The following is a 23,719-nucleotide window of genomic DNA, read 5'->3' as shown; positions in this document are numbered from 1 at the left end:
ACAAACACTCAGATGAACAGACAGATGGTATTGTGACAGCTATACATGACCAAAGCTTTCAAAAAAGTTTCACTGTGAGAAAGTTAAATTTTTCCTACTGAAATGCTGTTATGTGAAAACACTCTTATTGCCACCAAAATTCTAAATTCTGCATAGGCCTAACTAAAACACTTAAAGAGTATCAGGTTTTTAAAAAGGCATCTAAAATGTAATTTTTTCTTACCACTGATCCAAAATGTAATTTCTAATTTTCAAATAGCGTTCTGGTGTTTTAGCTTGACGCCCCTCAAAAAACTCAGGAATTGCTTGTTTTTCTTCTTCTTGAATGGTATTTCTATCTATTTCTACTTCTTGTTCTGGTGGCTTAAGCTCTTCTTCCTCGTGGCTTTCTTCCACAACATGACAAGAAGAATGAAAAAGCATTTCATTGTCACTCAAATCTTTATTTTCACAAGTCTCAAGAGAAGGCCACTGACTCGCATCATCTATCAGTCCATTTCCATCATGCCCGTTATAGTTCTGAATTGGTTTATTACATTTCTCATCTTTTAATTCAACTGATTTTTTGTCATTGTTGCTCGGTTTGTCAGTCTGTAATGTAATCTGTGAGCCTGAAAGTGTTTCCATTTCATCTTGCTTTAGATTCTTAAGATATTCCCCGGAAGATTTAAAAAAGGGGTCTTCCTGGCTATCAGATGCAATGCATTCTCCTTGATTGGTTTCATGCATACTACTACTACTAGGAATAATGTCTAATAAGAGACCACTGTTAGAATTCTTCTGGGGTGCTTCAGAAGTGAATTCATCCACCTCGTCTGTGATGTCTACTTCTTCATCATCAGACAATTTTTCAATTTTTACAGCATTCAAGTTGGGATCAGCATGTCCCCTTAAACATGATGGTATCCATGCCTCTGTCCCTTTGTCTTCACTTTTAACTTGAAGATCACTGCTACTTTTCTGATTTGGTGTTTCTTTCTCCGGACCCCATTTTACCTTATTAAAAAAAATCAGAATAAAACCTCCATAATATTAAGATTTTAAAATTTAATCACTGACACAATAAATACAATAATATACAATAATATAATTCAAGTGAGTGCATGTTAATGATACATTATACTTTTATTCTGCTTCTCTTGGATTTATAACTGTAGTTTTAATGTAAAAGATCACATTTTAAATTTCCTTAGATATATGATTAATTCATAATGTGGTGATTTCTATTAATCAAATAACCATGGTCTATATAGAACTACCATTTATTTGTCAATATTAAGTTTAAAATACGTGTCTGGCTTAGACCAATCACAATCAACCTGTAACTGTCATACTAAGAAGTTCTACAAGATATTAAAATATTTATAAAAGCTCTTTTCTTAAATGTCTAATATCTCAGCTGACTGTTTCTTTAAAGCTTTTTCTTAAAAGAATCTATCACATTTATCTCACTTATCCTACTTAGTAAATTAAAACCATCTGTCATTTATTTTATTTATTTTTTTTTTGACAGGCAGGGTGGACAGTGAGAGAGAGAGAGAGAGAGAGAGAGAGAGAGAAAGGTCTTCCTTTTCCATTGGTTCACCCCACAATGGCCGCTGCGGCCGGCGCACTGCGCTGATCCGAAGCCAGGAGCCAGGTGCTTCTCCTGTTGTTCTCCCATGCCGGTGCAGTGCCCAAGGACTTGGGCCATCCTCCACTGCACTCCCGGGCCACAGCAGAGAGCTGGACTGGAAGAGGGACAACCGGGACAGAATCTGGTGCCCCAACCGGAACTGGAACCCAGTGTGCTGACACCACAGGTGGAGGTTAGCCTATTGAGCCAAGGTGCCGGCCTATCTTTCATTTAGATACAGTAACAAAAAAACAGTTTTTTGTACGTTCATTTAATGCAGCTCCAATATTATAGCACTTACATTTTAAGTCATGCAATTACTTTCCATATCAGCTATACAGACATAGCTATCTGATAATACAACACAAGAATGATAATAAAAGTCAATGAGTAGGTACTGGCACTGTGGTGTAGCAGGTAAAGCTGCCATCTGCAACACAGCATATCCCACAGCACGCAGGTTCGAGTGCCGGCTGCTCTACTTCCGATCCAGCAATTTGTGAATGGTCTAGGAAAAGCAGCAGCAGATGACCCAAGTGTTTGGGCCCCTGCTACCCATGTGAGAGACCTGGATGTAGATCCTGGCTCCTGGCTTTGGCCTGGCCCAGCTCTGGCAGTTGCAGCCATCTGGGGAGTGAACCAGCAGATGGAAGATCTCTCTCACTCTCTCTCTATAACTCTTAATAAGTAAAAAAATCTTAAAAAAAAAAAAAAGGCAATGATTAAATATGACTTGAAATAAAAAATCCTTACATAGAAAGTTTTTGAAAAATTTTGTAAATGATTGCTATACCCAAGGGATATAACAACTTTCAGAAAGACTATTTCTAGACCTAATATCACGTCAGCATTCTAGGATTAAATATTTGGTGTTAATTGGCTTACTACGTAGAAAAAAAAAAAGAATAGCAGGAAGGAAAACAAGATTTGGACATACAAGCTGAAATATTCTCTAGCAACCTTGCTATTTATTTGGTCCCGTTTTTAATCTTAAAAATTCAGATATTTTGGATTAGATTTTATAACATACTAATCATTCTAATATTGAAATGTATCTTTCTACCACAGTCTTTCAGTAAAACTGACACTCCAAGATAAACTAAATATTGCAGTTTGAAAAGCTTGCAGGTAGAATAACCACCACATTAAGCTTTATTCTTCTTAATACCTCAACCTTAGCAAGCTGCCCCAACAGTACTTTTGTTTAAGAGGAAGTGGATGATTTATGTACAACGAATATATTCTATCACTTTCTGCCCATGCCAGTTAACACTAAGAGAAATCTTGTATACAGGGTACAGTCTACTAGCCACACTGAAAGAAAACATCAAATTTCACTTATAATATTTTCAAATTTTATATAATTATGTTCTTAGAGCAGAATATATTTAAAAATTCCAACTATCAAAATCACATAGTTGGGGCTGGTGGTACGATACATGGGGTAAAGCTACCTCCTGCAACGCTGGACTCCCATTTGGGCGCGAGTTTGTGTCCCAGCTGCTTTACTTTCAATCCAGCTCCCTGCTACTGGCCTGTGAAAAGCAGCAGAAGATGACTCAAGTGTTTGGGTCGCTGCCATCCAGGTTGGAAACCTGAAAGAAGCTCCTAGCTCCTATCTTCAGCCTGGCCTAGCCCTGGCGGTTGCGGCCAGCTGGGGAGTTTGACAGTGGATGGAAGACCTCTCGTAAGTCTTTTTTTTTCAACTTCTATTTAATAAATATAAATTTCCAAAGTACAACTTCTGAATTATAGCAGCTTTTCCCTCCAACCTCCCTTCCACCTGCAACCATCCACTTCCTGTCCCATCCCATTCTTCATCAAAATTCATTTTCAATTACCTTTATACATAAGATCAACTTAGTATATACTAAGTAAAGATTTCAACAGACTGCACCCACACAGACACACCAAGTATAGAGTACTGTTTGAGTAGTAGTTTTACCATTAATTCACATAGTACAGCACATTAAGGACAGAGATCCTACATGGGGAGTAGGTGCACAGTGACTCCCGTTGTTGATTTAACAATTGACACTCTTATTTATGATGTCAGTAATCACCCAAGGCTCTTGTCATCAACCGCATGGTTGATACTGAAAAAATAAGAAACTAGAAAAAACTGCACTTTTGTGAATCCTGTAATTTATTAAAATTTTCAATTTTTCAACACTATAAGAATTTCATTGTTACTTAACAGACTTCAAAAATCATGTTAGCATTAATGTTCCCAAAGTTCTAATTCTATTTTGCTGTATGACATTAATAACACTATTAATAAAGACATGCTCTAAAGTTTAAATAAATATTCATATAGTAGTTTACGGATATCAAACCCTTTCCGTATAAAAACTTTAAACAATAAAACTTTAATGCCTAAATTAAAGAAACATTTCTGCTTATTAATTTGCTCATTCTAAATGTATCATTAATAACAAGGATATTTATATTCTGCTTACCTTATTTTTAAAGTATTGTCTGGCATAACTCTTCACTTGTAAAACAGTGCGGCTTCCAATTAACTTTGCAATTTTGGTCCACCTTCGGCCAAATTTAGTCTATGTTATCAAAATGGAAGAAAATTACCTTTGATTAACTAATATAAGCAATTGCCACATTTAAAAACAATCAACTGAAATAATAATCCATCTTTATTTTCTGAAGTACAAATGAGGACTCCTACAATGTTCTTAAAATCAAAGTCCACATTCTTCTTTTGCAAACTTAAACTTCTGAAAATCAACTGAAGAAATTTAGAAATTCGTTTTATTATATAGCTATTCAAATAAAGATCCATCACTCTACTACCTAACTATGAATTTATATTGCATATTATGATGTTTTAAATTAAAGGTAACATCTTAAAAGATCTAAGCTACTAAAGGGAGGCAGGTTATGTTTTTCCAATTACAGGATCAACTAAACGTCCTCTGCACTAATTTCAAAGTAATATCCTACCCATATCCATTATGTGCCCCATAGCAATTAGCTTTATATGCTATGCATGTATCACAGACTATATATCCACATTTATATCTATATCACTCTATACAGGTGAACTGACTTGTGAGATCAAATCATAAAAGAAGCAGACATACCACCAACACCTCTCTATACCTCTCTAATGTCAGAGGCTGTGCACCACCTAAACTGAAGCTATAGTGAGAAAATACTGAGAACAGAGAGCTAGATAAAGCGCCCATGTTATTCTGAAGTATACAAAGGAACACACAGAATTTTAGAAAGGGCTAACTATACAAAACCTCTACAAAATCCCTAATACATACTACTCTGCCTCCCATGACAGGTCAATAACTCTTTAATTTTAATTTTTTGGAATTTTGAAAACTGTGAAAAACAAAAATGTAGTCACAACTCAGGGAAGCTGACCCTAGAGTCAGACTTACAAGTCAGGTAATCAATCATGCATGATGGTAGCAAATTATCTTTGAAGATCAAAGCCAAATGATAAACCATAATTTATATGCTTATTTCTGAAATTTACCAGAAAATCTAACATATAAATAATTTCTTAAAACTCAAAGTACTTCTGTGAAAATTATTAGTAAGTATAAATTATTTAAGATTTCTCTTAAGCAACATCTAGCTGAGATCAAATTACTGAAGAATTATTATTTTTACTGGGGGATGAAGACAAACAGGTAACTTGGTAGCATAGAGCATTTCTGGAGACAGAAGAGATCTGAATAAAGAGTGATCAATTTATCAGCGCGGTGTGCCGGCTGCGGCGGCCATTGGAGGATGAACCAACGGCAAAGGAAGACCTTTCTCTCTGTCTCTCTCTCTCACTGTCCACTCTGCCTGTCAAAAAAAGAAAAAGAAAAAAAAGAGTGATCAATTTAGATACTAGGGGCTTGGGCACTAAAAAAATTAGGGCAGAGACTTTAAAAAGAGGAGCAAAGAAAATACTGGCTAATTTCAAAATCGAGCAAAGGGATAGTCCTATGCCCAAGAAAGGAAGGAAACATCTTCCCCCATCAGCCAGAATCATGTAATTTTCTCTTCCAAGCCTATAAACAAATAGCAATATGCTTTAGAATGCTGGAGATATAACCAATAATTCCATGTTTTTTACGTAAAAAAATTCTAAGTTTAAATATTTCTTAATGTATAAGGCAACTTTCTACAAGTCTCTATATAAATAAATACACATTTGTTTAAAAATGGAGAAAATATCTCTAGAAGGTCACACACAGAAGAGATGACAATGGCTACCTCAAACAAGAACTGCTGACTGAGATGAGTGAGACTTAACACTCTCTAACTGTAGGTACCTTTTGAATTCTGAACCTTGCAAATGTAGTCTCAATAACTACCACCAATGGCAACAACAGCAGTCTCAAAATGGAACTTAAATTCACAACCTATTTGCATACATACTGTAAGAAAATGTCTAGTGGCCCATTTTCAACACAGAATGGAAAATTACTATTAGCTGACTTGCTGATGTAGCAAAACAAACTGGGCAAACAGGATGTTATGGAGTAGGCAACTCAGGAGAGGAAATTAAAGTACAGAGAAGGAAGGATGAAGGTAACTTTGTAAGTTAGGTGACATCTGGAAAGATTGTACACCCCACAGTACTCAGCCAATGTGGAACAGGAGGGACCTCCATCGTAGGATACAAATTGCTTGCTCTAACTTCTCCAGGTGTGCCTGCTCTTCAGACACCTGATCTTGCAAGACGGATAATATAATACAATCTTATTTTCACTGCACTTCCTGAGTCCAAGTCCATCTTTTGAATGGACAGGTAAGAATGTTTCCCACAAACTTTGGGACTTGTGTGGGATTTCTATGCCTGCATGGGACTCCGACACAGTGGGAGATGCATCCCACATGATTTTGGGTGACCTGCTCTGTCTGGGTGTCCTGTAACCCCGTAGAAGCCACAGAAAAGCTCAACTGTCATTCAGAAGACAGTACAGGTAACACAGAAGAGAAAAAGCAAGCACTGTGGCAACCAGGCAACCTGTACATGAGCTAAGGTAAGAAAAATTAGACTGTAAGTGTTGCCATGGTAGTTGTGTATCTTTGGAAGTCAAGAGTGTATGACTGAGGCCGGCGCCGCGGCTCACTAGGCTAATCCTCTGCCTGCGGCGCCAGCACACCGGGTTCTAGTCCCAGTTGGGGCGCCGGATTCTGTCCCGGTTGCTCCTCTTCCAGTCCAGCCCTCTGCTGTGGCCCGGGAGTGCAGTGGAGGATGGCCCAAGTCCTTGGGCACTGCACCGGCATGGGAGAACAACAGGAGAAGCACCTGGCTCCTGGCTTTGGATCAGCGTGGTGCACCAACCACAGCGGCCATTGTGGGGTGAACCAACGGAAAAGGAAGACCTTACTCTCTGTCTCTCTCTCATTGTCCATTCTGCCTGTCCAAAAAAAAAAAAAAGAGTGTATGACTAAGATATAGCCTAGATATGGGGGAAGTGTTTCATTCTTACATGAGAGAAATGACAGGAGATGGATAATCTGGTCTTGGGGTCTGCAAGCCTCCACTATGGGGGGTTGAGCTCAAAGGAAAACTTGGGTGGTGTGCAACAAATCTCTATTACGGGAGACTGCATGCATTGGGGAGCATGTTGGAGTCCTGGGGAATGCAGGGTGTCATCATACACCTGATCTTGCAAGACCAATCACAAAGTCTTGCTTTTACTGCACTTCCTGAGTCCAAGTCCATCTCTTGAGGAGACAAGGGAGGATATTGCCCACAAGTATGCATATACATGTCTTTGACAAAGGCAAGACACCAAAATTGTTAGTAATCTTAAATGAGTGGTTAATTAGAAATGATAATCATGCAATAATCTATATCATCAATAGATACCAATATAAAAACGCTGCCAGAATAGAAAAAAACCTCCAAGACATAAAACCTTCAAGACAGTTAATATAAAAGAACATCATATAGAGGGTCATGGTGCTGACTAGAAAAACACACATTTTACATCCCTTTATTTATAGAAATGCTAACAATGATACTTCGATCAGTATTCATGAATCTTATGTGTTACACAAATATTCTATACATAATATATAAATATACATAATTTCAAATTAACTAGTACAATATTGGGTAACATGGACCTTAAAGGAAAATATATCACCTACTCAAGATAGTAAAAATAAAAGTATAAAAAAATAAATTTCTGAATGTTTTCTTAAAGGTTCTTAATATTAATGAGTATTATCAGAATCAGACACCAGTGTATACATAACAAAATATGCACTTTTTCCATTATGTAACCTACTGTAAATACTTTAATAGGTCTCAGTGATACATTACAGCAAAAAATGTTTCTGCTATACTTAGACTGTGTACACTAATGCTAAAAACCTAAATTCAGCTTGGAGCTGGTGCTGTGGTGCAGCAGGATAAGCCAGCACCTATGACTCTGGCATCCCACATTGTTCACATCCCAGCTGCTCCACTTCTAATCCAGCTCCCTGCTGATGTATTTGGGAAAGCAGTGGTTAATGGCCCAAGTACTTGGGTCACTGCCACCCATGAGGGAGACCCAGATAGAATCCTGGGGCCTTGGTTTTGGCCTGGTCCAGATCTGGCTGTTGCGGCATTTGGGAAGTGAACCAGAGAATGGAAGATCTGTCTGTCTCTCCCTCTCTGTGTCACTCTTTCAAAAAAATCTTTTAAAAATGTAGACAATTAACTCAGTTTCAAATATTTACATTTTGACTTGAGAGAAAACATCTGAGAAACAAATTTCTCTTTTATCCAGGTAGTTGGTGTCATATAATACAATTTAGTTAATTTCTTGGGTTAATACCAGAACAAGTATGAAAACTAAAAAAGATTTGTTCAACTGTATTTTTATACCTGGATATTGAAAGAAATTCCTTAGTACTACACTAGAAATATCATTAATATAACTACAGAAAAACTAAAGGAGTAATAACTGTAATTAAACAGAAAATTCTGGTGGCTACAAATTTAATCTTGTAACTCTATCAATATTTTCTTCTAGAATTATTTAACTATAAATTAAAAATTGCTCTATTTACCAGCCCTTGTTCAAACAGCTCTTTTTCTTCTATCGTCCACTTTACTGAGTAACTGGCTGGTTTAGTAGGAGAGTGTACCCTGAAGGGAAAAAAAGGAATTGCAAAAAAATTTCTGAAATGGAACATTCCTTATTTATGCAGCTAAAGGTTATAGATAGCCATGGGCTAAATAAATTCAATATTTTGAGTCTTAAGAATTAAAAAACAGAAACAGAAAAAAAAAGAAGGCCACAGCCTCTACCTGGGGGAAGAAGTTTACCCTGTCAGGTATCTCTAGCTCAGGATGATAGGAGGCCCAAAAGACATAATCCTTGGGTCTGAGTGAGGATAATACAAAAAGACATCAAAGGAAGTCAAGGTGATAACCAACAAATAGGCTTCCTTAGACTGGACACAAAGCACAAGCATTAATACATTCCTAAATCCCACAAGGCATGTACAAGTTTAAATTGGTTCTGGAAGTATTTTTTTTGGTTTTTCCATAAAAGCCCATGTAAAAATTGAGCCAGAAAAGCAGTCGCAAAACTATGGTACTACATTTATTGATTTTAAAATCAGAATCTTAAGAAATTCAAGCTCATTTATTTAAGCAAGAAATTAATCTTTCCATCAACTTCATCTTGCTGTTTATTCACTAAAATAAAAAAGCCAAAGGTTGCTCAGTCCTCAATTTGTTGGGAAACTACAAATAGGTAAATCCACCTTTATAAGGTACCATAAATTTGCAAGTTTATAAATGCTAAAGAATGTCAGCTTTTTTCTCAATTATAGCGAAAGGGTACTTATAAAATGGTGAATTTCTATAGATAATTTTGAAAGCCACAGATTGAAATTAAATTTTTGTTGAAAATTAACTGACAAAGCAATAGAAATCAATTCCTAATATATTAGATAGCTTCTTCCCCATAAACCTCTAGGAAACCATCTTTTCCATAATCTGATGTAAGTGACTACATGGACCATGAAAAGAAAATCTGGCAAAAAAAGAACATAAAAAAATTAGTCTTGTGACATTCCAACATCTGTACAAAACTTGTTTTCATAGTTATGACTTTGTATAACTCAAGGGCCAAGATGGATTTTCCATGGGCCAACCTTAACTTTTTTATTCTCCCATAATTTTTAACTAATCAAAAAGTTTAAAAAATATAAAATATACATACATGATTTTTGCTGTTTTCTGTAGACTGCACCACATGAAAAAAGAAAATAAGGCAGCTTATGAAGAAGTTCCTAAAAATACAATTTACATTTTAAAGACTTTACAAATAGATTTTACCTCTTTATGTATTTTTTATTATCCTCCTTCTGATCAAGCCACAATTTTTCTGGAAGCGATTTTTTAGATAGATAATACCTGTGTAATTATTAAGGAAGCTTTTAAAGCAATATTAAAGCCATGTAACTTTTATGTGATTATATAAAATAAGCATTCATAGACTCATGGAAGTCACACTTGAATTCAAGCTAAACCAATTCTTCTCAAAGAATAGAACTATTTATACCTCTCTGGTAAATTCACTACATGTGAAATCATATAACAGTGCTTACATAAAATGTGCACTACATAAATGTTAGCTTCTCTTCTATTAGAAATGGGTAAGAGAAGACATATATTCAATGTTGAAATCTTTTTATTCTAAACTATGAAAAACATAATAGATAAATATGATTGGTTGTTCAAGGTAATTCTGGAGTACATTTCCATATTTCTTCAGGTTTGCGGGTGAGGGCTGGGAGGTGCGGTGAGGAGATCCATGTTACGCCATAGGTCAAGCCTGTGACACCAGGCTGGCAGCTCTATCAGTCTTGTGAGGCTTTCAGACAATGTGGGTCAACTTCCTGGGGCTGGACCACTCTGCATATTTAGAGAACAATCCAGTCTGTAGGTTCTTTTTCTTTAAAAAAATTTTTAAATGTGAACAAATTTTATGTACTTCAGCAGCATAGTGATACATCCCACCTTACCTTCCCTCCCATCTATTCTGCCACTCTCAGTCCTCCTTCCTTTCTCATTCTTTTAATTTTTACAATGATCTACTTTTTTCTACACTTATGAGATTAACCCTACACTAAGTAAAGGATTCAATAAATAGTAAGAAGAAAAAAAATACTGTTCCTCAACAGCAGAGACGAGGGCTGTGTGCTTCAAGCAGCTCCACATCACTTCTTAACAAGAAAAAGTGAGAAGACCTGAGAGCAAAATAACCAAACTCAAGTGAGCTACCTCTACAATTTCACATTATGTTTAAAGGAAAGTCTTCAGATGATTGCCCCGCTTTCCTGCAAGCTATGAACGCCAGTGACTTTACACTTGAGCAGGAGGAAGATGAGACATAGACACAGAGGGCGTGTCGGGGCTGACACGACCACCTGTCACATCCTGGCTATCATGGAAGGCAGGCTCTCCTGTGAGCCTTCCCAGAGTCCTGTCAAGTCTGATCACTCTCATTTCAGAGATAAGGAAACCCAGATTCAGAGAGTTCTGGTTAAATAGCTAACTGAGTACCAGAGCTGGGACACTAATCCAAAGCTGGGATTCCAACGCGAGTCTTTCTGACTCTGTACTTACTCTACTATATTTTTGTATTACAATGGAAAGAATAGGGCATTTTTCAATACTGTGGGAGCTGCTATTTTCCCATTTGGTGTAAGAATGAGTAAGTATGGGGCCAGTGTTGTGGTTTGGCCTGGGAAAAGCAGAGGAAGATGGCTCAAGTGTTGGGGCCCTTGCAGTCCACGTGGAAGACCCAGATGAAGTTCCTTTCTCCTGGCTTTCACTTGGCCCAGCCCTAGTTGCAGCAATCTGGGCAGTGAACCAGAAGATGGAAGATCTTTCTCTCTCTGAGAAGATATCTCTCTCTCTCTGTGAAACTCTTTCAAAGAAAATAAATAAATCTTAAAAAAAAAAAAAAAGTTCAGGGCTCTTCTCTAACCTAAAAATGTAACAAACAGTTCAAAAGTCTTAAGGAGCCTCCTACTTAAAGTCCTTGAAATTAGCCAACTGCAATACTGTTAAATTAGTCTAGGATATTCTTGATTTAACAAATATTTATTGACTATTTTGTATATGTCAAGTACTATGCTAGGCACTAAGTACTAAAGAAAGTTACAAGAAACCCTTATCTCTGTTTTCTAAATTGTAAAATGTTAACTCTTACCCTCATTATTTCTGTTTCTACATCTGGAAGTAAACCAGCAAATACATGTTCATTAATCTAGACTTGTACTGTCCAATACGAATGGTTATCAAAGGCACAATTTTTGAGTACTTGAAAAACTGGCCAGCATGAACTGAGAAGTACTGTTAAGTATAAAATACACACTCAGGGGCAGGCATTTGACAGAACAGTTAAGACAATTTGGGACACCTGCATTCCATGTCAGAATGCTTGGGTTTGAGTCTTGCCTCTGCTTCTGATTCAGGCTTCCTGCTAATGTGCACCCTGGAAGGCAGCAGGTGATGGCCCAAGTACTTGTATCCATGTCACCCAAGTGAGAGACCTGGACTTCTGGCAACTGACATCAGACTGGTCCAGGCCTGGCTATTATAAGCATTTAAGGAGTGAACCAGCAGATGAAAGATCTGTGTGTATCTGTTTCTGTGTCATTGTCTTTCGAATATATAAACAAAAAATTTTTTTAAAAAGTATACACTTGATTTCAACAACCTAGTATTATACAAAGAATATAAAATATCCATCCATTAATGCTTTATAAATATTAAAAATGAAAATATTTCAATATACTGGGTTAAATAAATTTTAAAATTAGTTTCACCTTTTTAAGCCTTAAATTGTAACAAAATTTTAATTATATGCGATTATCATTGAAACGCAATAATCTAAGGTATGACTACAATGTTTGTGAGAGTCAGAGAATAAGAAACTCTAAAAACAGTCAGCTTATAATTAAAGATATCAGGAGACACTCTAAAATTATCACAGCCTTAATTGGGAATAAAAGTAATAGAAAAATTCTGGCTTACATAGTAGGCAGAAATCCATGAAATGAAGACGAAGAGTTAAAAATAAACCACCACTTATTGGGCTATTACTAATAATCTTTATAATGGAACCAGCGTTGTGGTGTAGTGGGTAAAGCTGCCACCTACAATGCTCTCATCCCACATGGGCGCTGATTTGAGTCCTGGCTGCTCCACTTCCAATCCAGCTCCCTGCTAATGTGCCTGGGAAAGCAGCATCAGATGCCCCCAGTGGTTGGGCTCCTGCAACCCATGAGGGAGACCCAGATGAAAGTCCTGGCACCTGGCTTTGGCCTGGTCCAGCCCTGGCTACTGCAGCCACTTGGGGAGTGAATCAGCAGACAGAAGATGTCTGTCTCTCTCTCTTACTCTGCATTTCAAATAAATAAAAAATAACTCATTAAAAAATAATCTATACATTATAAAATCAGAAATCATTTTCTTTCAATTCTCTTTCACATATTAAAAACTGAGATCTAGGCCGGCGCCGCGGCTCACTAGGCTAATCCTCCGCCTAGCGGCGCCGGCACACTGGGTTCTAGTCCCGGTCAGGGCGCCGGATTCTGTCCCGGTTGCCCCTCTTCCAGGCCAGCTCTCTGCTGTGGCCAGGGAGTGCAGTGGAGGATGGCCCAGGTGCTTGGGCCCTGCACCCCATGGGAGACCAGGAAAAAGCACCTGGCTCCTGGCTCCTGCCATTGGATCAGCGCTGTGCGCCGGCCGCGGCGGCCATTGGAGGGTGAACCAACGGCAAAAGGAAGACCTTTCTCTCTGTCTCTCTCTCTCACTGTCCACTCTGCCTGTCAAAAAAAAACAAAAAACAAAAAACAAAAAACAAAAAACTGAGATCTAAAGGAGTACAACTGCCAAAATCACACACAGAGGAAAAAAACAAAGAAAGAAACCAGTGGCTGACCCACAGACAAGAACCTGCAACTTGGAGCTAAAAAAAAATCTTCCCCCAGTAGTATTTGTCTTATGCTTTATACTTAAGATTCCTCCTACTTAACACCTGTAAACTGGTAGAGTAAGAAAGGAGAACTTTTACATATTCTAATTCTGTATCCTTGGACAAATGAACATCTCTGGGTTTCAGTTTATATAACTGTAAAAATGGAAGCCTAGACTTAAGGTTCTAATTGAGTTAAATGTTCTATAACTTCTCCTCAATATCCAGGTATCATAGAGAGCTGGCTGACAACAGAAACTCCAAAATTAGATCTCAGAATAAGTGAAACAGATCACAAGAATAAAATGTTGCTTTTTTTGCATAGATATGTAACATGGTTATTATGTAATAGTTACTAGTAAATAACAGGAACCTCTTTTAACTTTTGCATTTATAGATTTTTGCCATGAAATCTTTTTTATTTTTATGTTTTAAGACTTATTTATTCATATGAAAGGCAGAGTTAGAGAGGGAGGGAGGGAGAGAGAAAGAGATATCTTCCATCCACAGGTTCACTCCTCAAATGGCCGCAATGGCTGAGGCTGGGCCAGGCCAAAGCCAGAAGCCAGCAGCTTCTTCTGGGTTTCCCATATGGGTGTAGGGGCCCAAGCACCTGGGCCATCCTCCACTGATTTTCCAGGCTCATTGGCAGGGAGCTAAATTGGAAGTGGAACAGCTAGGACTTAAACCAGCACCCACACGGGATGCCGGTGCTGCAGGCCATGGCTTTAACCTGCCGCGCTACAGTGCCAGCCCCTTAACCATGAAATCTTTACTTTTCTCATAATCATTAAAGGATACTCTTCTTCCAATAACATTTTTTCAATGACAGCTCTGTTCTCTTCACTGATGGTGCTATCCAGAGTCCAAGGCTATTAAAAAAGAATATATTATTTATTTACTATTTTTGAAATTATCTTTTATGTTTTATTAAAAAAAAAACCAAAATATTATGATTATAAATAAAATAACAATCATTTTACTGAGCACACAGACATCTTTGATTTCCATGATAATACCAAGAACTGGGCAGTAACATTTCATAGATGCAGCCTCAGCACTGCTAGCATTTTAAGAAGAACAGACTACTCAAGTCTGTTGGATTGTTAAGTCTCACACCTTACCTACATTGTTACCTTACCTTATGATAAGGTAACAATGACTACCGTGAATGAGGAATTACTAGATGCCAAACGTTTCACTAAATATTTCATCTATCTCTAAAGTTTATCACAATTCTTTTCCCCCCTCAGCCACAATCTTTCTGTTGGTGATCACACTCGTTTTCAACTCTCAAAAATATTCAGCTCATGTCTCTTAAGATCTAAATCATATCCAACCACCCATTCAAGAGTTCCACTGGCTAAATAACTGGCTTCTTAAATTTAACATATTTAAAATTAAGAATCAACTATCATGCCGGCACCATGGCTCACTTGGCTAATCCTCCACCTGTGGTGCTGGCACACCGGGTTCTAGTTCCGGTTGGGGTACCAGGTATTAGTCCCGGTTGCTCCTCTTCCAGTCCAGCTCTCTGCTGTGGCCCGGGAGGGCAGTGGAGGATGGCCCCAGTGCTTGGGTCCCTGCACTCGAATGAGAGACTGGGAGGAAACACAGGGCTCCTGGCTTTGGATCAGCACAGCGCTTGGGTCCCTGCACCCGCACGGGAGACTGGGAGGAAACACCCAGCTCCTGGCTTCGGATCAGCGCAGCACCGGCCATGGCGGCCATTAGGGGAGTGAACCAACGGAAGGAAGACTTTTCTCTCTGTCTCTCTATCACTGTCTATAACTCTACATGTCAACTTAAAAAAAAAAAAAAAAAGAACCAACTATCACATATCTCAATCAGTTCTTCCCTTTGGCTTTCCAACTTTATAGAAGGCGCTAATAGTCATTAAGTCACTCTATCTATAAATCCATGAATTACGATGGATTCTTCCCATTTCCTTCAATTCCCACATCCAATCTACCAAAAGTTCTATCTCCAAAATACAATTCAAGTCTGTCCATTTCTGTCTCTTCTGTTACCACCTCAAGCCAAGTCACCATCATCATATCTTGCTTAGATTACTAAAAATGTTTATGATCTGGTCCCCTTGACCCTATTCTTGCTTTCCTCTAATTTAATCTTCATGGCATTCAAAACAAATTCCATAAAAATGAACTTATTCATCCATATAAAATTTACATAAAATGTTTCAATGAGATGCCAATTCACTTACAATAAATTTAAGCCCTTTAACATACTCTAGACCCATAAGGCTTCTGTAATAGAACTCTCACCTGCCTTCCCAGCCTTGACACATATTGTCACCCTTCCCCTTCCTAAATTACTTTAGACATAGGCCTTCAACTGCAACTTTTCTGCTTGCTGTTTCTTCTGCCTAGAATGTTTTATCAACTCTTCACATACCTACCCTTTCTTCTCATCATTTTTCAACTTAAATGCTACCTCCTCAGAGTTCCCCTTGCTGACAACTTTACCTAAAGTAGTTTCCCCCTCCAGTATTCTCAGCCGGCCTCTTATTTCCCTGATAATCTATGTTTGTCTGCTTGTTCATAACCTGACTCCTCTTGAGAATGTAAACTCCTTTAGAGCAAGATTATGTCTATCTTCACTATATCTGTATCCCCCCCAACCTGGCTGAGAGTCTGGCACACAGCAGTGTTCAATACATAACTGCTACAATACTGTGATAATCTCCATTTTTGAGGTGAAGACAGTGAAGTTCACAATCTGAGATGTAGTAGAGCATGGATTTGTGCCTAAATTTAGGTACCTCCAGAGTTGTTTCTTAATGGGCCATTTTTCAAAGTCAAAAGAAGAGTTCTTCTATCCTTAAAGTACGAAAAATGTTTCAATGTATTATTGCAATGAGTGCTAAGAACCAGCACTAAGTAAAAAGAAAAAAGAGACACCCTAGAGCAGTGAGTGACAGCTTAGGGCACCAGAGAGTTTTATAAAATACTTACAATAAGGCCATTCTCATTTCTCCACGATGAGTCAAGATAGTGTTCTTGCTGTAAAACTGATGCTGTATTTTCATCACTTCTGTAGTAATTAAGAAAATGGGCATAAAAATGGTATTATATCAGTTAACAGATAGAACTCACATAGCATAGGGACTGGCAGGTTGTAGATGTGAAGCAAATATTTCATTCCCTTCTCCCCTTAGCAAGCAGATTTAACACTGCAGAAATGCCTGCCCTACCTCTCTTGCCTCTGAAATATATAGGGGCTTTAGGCTACAATAACTAAATTGCAAAACATCAAGTCTGACTATTTACAACTTCTTGAGAAAAGAATACCTCAACACAGCAAACCACAATAAGCTCAGTGGCCATGAATCAACACTTCAGTTTCTCCTAACTAGTATTCATATATACACAGGAACTCGTTTAAGATTTTTTTATGTTCATGAGGGATCAAACTTTGTTAAATCTCTTACTCCTTTTACTGAACAATAACTCTCTAAAGTCAGTGTTCACCTCATATGCAAACAGGCTGAACAGTTAAGTGTGGGGAGGCCCAATCTATGAGACAATCAAATGCAACATTCTGCTTTTGTATGCTTACAGATAGTTTCCTAGTTATTCAGTTAATTAGACTTAGTCTAGTGGTAAGAATTTTGTACCTTTAAGATTATAAAAATCTATTAATAGGTTTATACATTGAGTCCTTCATTAGCCCTACAGCAGTTTTGATAGACTATGGGGCCAACAGGTCATGCTCTACAATGAACTAACAGCAATAATTTCTCTGAATTGTTGATGGGAAAATGGTTTAAATTTAAGCATCAACTCTGATCTGGAAGAGGATAAGTGGAAGACAAAATAAAGAAGGACTCCAAGACTTGTATCAGCAGAAGGAAACCTTTGCTCAAGTAACGAGGTCTGCCCAGAGTGCACGAGGTAGAACTCCTACCATTTCAACTTCATTACAAAATCTTTTCACACAGTATGCCTCAGTAAAAATTATTAGCAACATCCATGCTGACACTGACCTGAATCTCCACAGGTACCACAAACTGACATCTTTAACCTGAAATCACCTTTCCTCCCAAATCTGCTCTCTTCCATTGTTCTCTATCTCAGTCAAGGGCACCTCCATCTCCCTAGTGGTAGGCCCATGCCAGAAATCTGAGCCTGCTCTTTTTTCTTCACAACCACATTCAGTCTGCTGCCATTTCTGCTGTTTCTCTCTGTTCAAGTCCTGTCCTTCCACTACACCCTTATTCATCTCCAAGGTCCCAATTTTCCTGGATTATAAGAGACAAAATTGACCATTCACCTTCCCCCCTTTCTTATCTTTACTCCACTATACTCTTTCTCTCTCTCTCTCTCACACACACACATACACACACAGGGTACTATCTGTCTTATCCAACATTAGTTCTACTAGAGCAGGAACAGGGCTTAGCATCCATATTTTTTATAACGTTTATTTATTTTTACTTATTTGAAAGGGAGAGAAGGAGAGGGAAAGGGAGGGCGAGAAGATATGTTACATTTACCAGTTTACTCCCCAAACACAACAGCTGGTGCTAGGCCAAGATGAAGTCAGGAGCTAGGAACCCCATCCACATCTTCTACATGGTGGCCAGGACCCAGTACCTGAGCCATCATCTGCTGCCTCCCAGTGTGTATACTAGTGGGAAGCTGGATCAGAAATGGAGGTGGCACTTGAACCCAGACACTCTGATATGGGATGTGGGCATCCCAGATGGCAGTTTAACCTGCTGTGTCACAATGCCTACCCCATATTTGGTGAATGAAATGAACAAGGTATGTGAGGCATGGACCACAAAGTTCTCTACTAGTTAGAAAATGAATATATACACACACACACACACACACACACACACGTATTTAAAAATAACTGGAGAATGCAGGGAATACATGATCAGATCTGTATAAAAGACTAGCTTCCTGAAAGAACTGAAGGGGGCCAAGGTGACAGAAGAGCAAAGAGGAAGCAACTATAAAAATATTGGAGAAAGGTGACAGCTTATACCTAGGGAACAAGCAATCTAACAGGATTGAATATATAATGGGAGTGAATATATCTGAAAAGATATTTAGACAGAAACAACAGGCCCTTAATAACCAACAGGATGAGGGCAGTGAAAGGAGAGAAACTAGGAAAAGGGATGAAGCTTAGGTCTGTGTCTTAGGTGACTGGGTTGATTCTGGTGCCACGTACTGAATTAGGGAACACTGCAGACACGTTTGGTGGGGGAGATTTATAAGCTGAGACGGAGATGCTGTGTAAAGTCCAAGTACAGACAGATTCAGAGAGCTGGGCAAATGACTCTGAAGCTCAGAAGAAAGGTCGACGTTGGTCAAAGATTTGGGAAATAACAGCAAGTACTAGGTTGAACGTAGGAAAACTACCATTTTTGTAGGTAAAAAAATGGTCAACCTCTGCCAAAATTTCAGATGGTTCAATGTAACAGAAATCGTGGGTCTTGAGAGATTGTATCATCAGGAACTGCGTGATCAGTATATATAAGTCCTACAAAACCCCTTTTAACACAATGATAAAGAACAAGCAGAAGGAAAGGTGGATGAGACTGGTAAGAGTACAAGGAAACTCAAAGTTTCAATGCCATCTTTTAACATTGAAACCTAGCACTTAGCAAGCACTTGACAGGATATTTTAAATCAATCTCCAAGGGTTCCACAGGTGCTATCATCAGCTATAACTACACACTGCATGGATACCATTCACACTAAATTCTGTATGACTACAGCCCCAATACCTTGGGCATTAATCATCAGAACATACTATTAACAATGCTCCTTAGAGTTGTGTAAGGCCAAGGGTCTAACCATCAGGAACCATCACCTCTGTAAGAGACTAAGGTAACCACTGCCTCTGGAGACCCAAGACTCAAGTAAAACAGAAAGATGAAAAGAAAGAGAAAAAGGAGAAAAATTAAAATAAACCCCGAAGAAGCCAGCCAGCATCCTCAGATAATCTTTAGTATTTCCAAAATGAGAACTCACTTCTTTCTGGACTGCATACCTATCTTACTGACTTGTGAAAAGTAAATATCAAACATGGAAAAGAACTTGGTCAGGATTTAAACACTACATGAATAAGAACAATTATTCTTGTTACAGGCTTTGGATTTCTTTGCCTAAAGATTTGATGGAGACTGGTGTGTGAGTTTAATTACCATCATAGTGCTTTACAATGCTTTGGAGTGGGTAAGACATTTATGTATCTTCGTGCTTCATGGGCAGGTTGGTACTCCTATTCAGGGGCCCTGAAATTAGGCTGTGTTACATGAAATTGCCTCTTTAAAGGTCAAAAATGATCTAACACTGGGCAATTTCCTTTAGTTCAGATTCCAGTAAGTCGACAATTTTATAAGCAACATAGCTGGTTGCATTGAGAACCTGGTTCTTCCGATTCCCACCTAGTGCAGATCTCTTCCATGACTGAAAGACGACTCATTTCTTACAGACCCAGGAGTCAAAGAAAGTTCTGTTTCAAACCGCACTGATCTTTTCTGCAGGAATCGGTGTTGAACAAAGTGTGGTCCCTCACTGGATCCTCACATCCCTTACCATCCCGAAGGGTAACGGGTTGGAAAAGGACACAATGACAGGGCACCTACCATATGCTCATTATTTCATTTGATCTTCAACAACAACTTTATGGGGTACTTATTATCATTCTCAATTTAAACGAACGGTCCGAGGCTCACAAGGTAAGCGCCTCGCCCAAGGTCACACTGCTGGTAACTGGTAGGGCCAGCGAATGCAGAAGGAAAACCCAGAACTGTCAAACTCTAAAATCCGGCCCCCTCTCTTTAAGCAGTTTCTCAGGAAGTTTTTCACGGTTATCTCTAGGTTGAAGAAGGGAGAAACGACTAGCTCAAGATCCTAGGGGTTGCAACCCAGGAACTGGAGTCTCTGAGCTAAGTCTCGTCCAGCGGCCAGATTCTGGAAAGATGGAAACATCAGAAGGAACCTAACTGTTGGAACAAGTGCAACGTGCTAGTTAAACTACGCCCTCACAGCACTGCGGTAAAAGGTCAAAGAGCTGTCCCGACGCTTCAGCACCTGAGCCCCAGGCACCAACACGCTTGGCTCCGAGCAAGCCAGACGGCGGAACCGGCGCGGCGCCTTCCGGGCCGCCAGCACACCCAGATCTGGGGAATGTATTCCCCTTCCTGATCTCTTGTAGGACCTGTGGGCTCTCCTGGGTCCTCTCCCCGCCTCCACGCCCCGCCCAGCCCCGGAGAGACCCAGGATCTCCGCCTCACCCCGGCTGTGCCGCTGCTGCCACCACATCCCCTTCGATATCCACATCCGCCTCCTCAGCCGCCATGATGAGACCTGACCCCGTCTGTCCTCCCGCGAGATCTCGCGAGAGGGGGAAGAGCCCGGGGGCAGGGCCGAATGCGTCACGGGGCGGGGCTGGAGCCACATCTAGTCCCTTCCGTGCTGGGGAGGCGTGGCTTCCGGAGGAAAGGCGTTCCCGGAGACCCGGGAAGGTTTTGAGGTTGCTGTTTTAAAATGTCTGTTGAGTAGGATTGGGGATTGGCAGAAAGTAGGGTATATAGTCAAAGTAAAGGTGAAATGAAGGTGCCTATCACTGATCTTTACGGAGCAGGCGGGGATGGGGAGCCCGGCAGGACTGCCTGGATACACATCACAGCATTGAGAAAGATGCCTGCTAGCCCGGAACATGCACTACCGTGTGAACAGTGTCGCCTGCACTGCAGCAATGAAGAGTTTTCAGGTCCAGCCCAGGCATCAGTGGAAGCAAGGAAGGGCCTGGCCAGAATTCAGTTTCCCCAAGTCATTTCAAGCCCTCCCTCCCCAGAGACGATAATATGAAGTCTGTCCTCAACCCCTCGACCAACATACCCCACACTATGCTCTGGGCTAATTAGATTGATGTGGACCTGGCTCTCTGAGGGTCTAGGCTAACCCCACCCGACAGGATGATGCTGCACCCTCACCTTCAGGTGAACTCCAGAGGCCTGGTCTGTTTAAACTGTCCCGTTCTACAGGCCTGCAACCCTGGGACTTGTGGCAAGACCCATGTTTCTCATCAAGTAGTTTGGAAGCAGAATGAATTAGTATTTCAGAAATACTTGTTGCATTCCTCCTGTGCTGAGGAAATGGCATTGAATAAGATGGACTCAGCGTCTGCCCTCAAAGAGCCGCTCAAGCAGGCGATTTCAAGGCGAGGTAATAAGCTTCCTGGCAAGACTTCGGGGCTCATAGGGGATCACAGAGGAGGGGCGGCTTAGCTGGAGTGAACTCCGCCCCTGTACCATACTTCGGAAGAGTTCGATGATTGGTCAGATTCTGAAAGCGGCGCTCTAGATTTGGGGGAATACAAGATAGAAAGTCTCTAACTTCAAGGAAGTGTGGATACACAGAGAAGTACCCATGGAAAAGATTAGTGTCTGTTCCTGAGTAAAGCCAGGAATGGTGGCTACTCTTCTGGCCGGATGGAAAATCTCAGTCTGAAGGGTACTGTGTTAGGAAACTGGACGCCAGTTTCATCTATGGCACCATCTACACCCTGATTTACATCCCAAGCTTTAGCCCCCTCCGCCATTGCTGAAAGCCAGGTGGCCACATGGCCCAACTCTGTTGTCAGGCTCCACCCCCATCCTAATAGGATTCGCTGCTCCTACTCCACTGCCCACCCTCGGGCAAAGTTTTAAAAGGGCCTGTTCCTGAACACGTGCTACCTTGGCTCTCTCTCTTGGCTCCTCTCCACCTCTCATCTCTCTTCTCTCTCCTCTCTGTCTCTCTCTCTTACAGTCTCCTTCTCTCTTTTTCCTTCTTCGCCCTTCCTCCAGTCTCCTGAGTTTTCCCCAATAAACCCTTTCCCTTACTCTGGTGTTCGGTGTTTTTTTGTGATGGCTAATATTGGTGCATTTGGCTCTTCTCTCCAGCTTACTCTCTCTAGCCTTCTCTCCTCCCTCACTCCCCTCTCTCCTCTCCTCTCTCCTCTTTCTCTCTTATTTTCCTTTTCCCTCTTTGCCCCTTCCCTCCGGTCTGCTGCATTTTCCCCAATAAACCTTTTTCCTTACTCCAGTGTTCAGTGTGCTCTGTGACAGCTAACAGAAATATATAACATATTGTCTGTGTGATGGAGAATCATTAGTCCTAGGTGGAGCGCTGCTCTGGCCCTGCCTAACAAATCTGAAAGACACAATCTGAAAGGATCAAACTGCTTTCAGGTAACTTAATTACACCCTCCCCCAACCCCACCATGAACCTTGAGAATATTTATAGGAAGGCAGAATATCCAGCTCCCAAGCAGGTCAGATTCACAGTGTCTAGCTTCCAAGTACCAGACATGCAAACAAGTGGGAAAGTATGACCCACAAAAAGCAATAAAAAGATCCATTGCAATTTATCTCATATTAACACGAATGTTAGAATCACCACAGTAGAATCCTAAAACAATTATTATAATAATATAATACATGTTTAAAAGTTGAGCAGAGACATGGAAGACAAATTTAAAAAAGAAATTGTATTCTAGAGATGAAAACCACAATGCCTGAGTTGAAAAACACACTGGGTGGGATTAATGGCAGCCTAGATATTGCAGAAAAAATGAATAGTGAACTCAAAGGCATAACCAAAGGAACTTTCTCCAAAATGAAACACAGAAATAAAAAAATTTAATGAGCAGAGAATCATCAAAGCAATATACAAGAGCCTAGCAAATACACTTTGGGAACTCTGAAAAATGAGGAGTTAGAGGGGTCAGGAAAATAATTGAAGAAATAATAACTGAAAAAATTCCCAACTTAAAAAATTATAAACTAACACAAATCCAAGCAGAAGAAATGTAAAGAAAGGTATTCTAAGACCCATCACAAATTACTCAAAACCAGTGATGAATTGCGATCCTTGTCAGAGGAATAAGAAGCACAGTACTTGTTTTGCTGAGATTCATGGAAACAAGATAGCAAAGCCACATCTTTAAAGTGCTGAAAGGAAAAAAAAAGTCAACTTAGAATTCTATACCTAGTAAAAATATCTTTAAAAAATGGAGACTTCTTTTTTTAAGATTTATTTATTTATTTGAAAGTCAAAATTATACAGAGAGAGGAGAGGCAGAGAAAGGTCTTCCATCCGATGGT

The 23,719-nt window shown here is 39.7% G+C and overlaps 1 protein-coding gene across 11 annotated transcripts in view; it reads right to left on the bottom strand.

Annotated features, from left to right (window-relative positions):
* MYSM1 (Myb like, SWIRM and MPN domains 1) overlaps positions 1–20,979 on the bottom strand; it is a 49,856-nt gene extending 28,877 nt beyond the window's left edge. For 4 of the 11 annotated variants that reach the window (XM_070078431.1, XM_070078432.1, XM_051857716.2 and 1 more), the window contains exons 1-8: positions 20,864–20,979; positions 16,560–16,638; positions 14,386–14,456; positions 9,933–10,010; positions 9,817–9,840; positions 8,654–8,732; positions 4,075–4,173; positions 224–996 (exon numbers count right to left, since the gene is read on the bottom strand). In XM_070078431.1, the coding sequence (XP_069934532.1) occupies positions 224–996; positions 4,075–4,173; positions 8,654–8,732; positions 9,817–9,840; positions 9,933–10,010; positions 14,386–14,456; positions 16,560–16,638; positions 20,864–20,928 (1,268 nt within the window). In that variant the 5' untranslated portion in view covers positions 20,929–20,979. Of the gene's footprint in view, positions 1–223; positions 997–4,074; positions 4,174–5,257; positions 5,438–8,653; positions 8,733–9,816; positions 9,841–9,932; positions 10,512–11,814; positions 11,948–14,385; positions 14,457–16,559; positions 16,639–20,863 lie in introns of those variants that run through there. The other 7 variants (XM_070078433.1, XM_051857719.2, XM_070078434.1 and 4 more) reach the window with 4 other exon arrangements.
* Positions 20,980–23,719: the final 2,740 nt, after the last annotated feature.

The sequence above is a fragment of the Oryctolagus cuniculus genome, chromosome 7 (genome assembly GCF_964237555.1).
Source record: "Oryctolagus cuniculus chromosome 7, mOryCun1.1, whole genome shotgun sequence".
Classification (NCBI taxonomy): Eukaryota; Metazoa; Chordata; class Mammalia; order Lagomorpha; family Leporidae; genus Oryctolagus; species Oryctolagus cuniculus.
The sequence above is the reverse complement of the archived record's forward strand: the minus strand, read 5'-3'. Positions and strand labels throughout refer to the sequence as shown.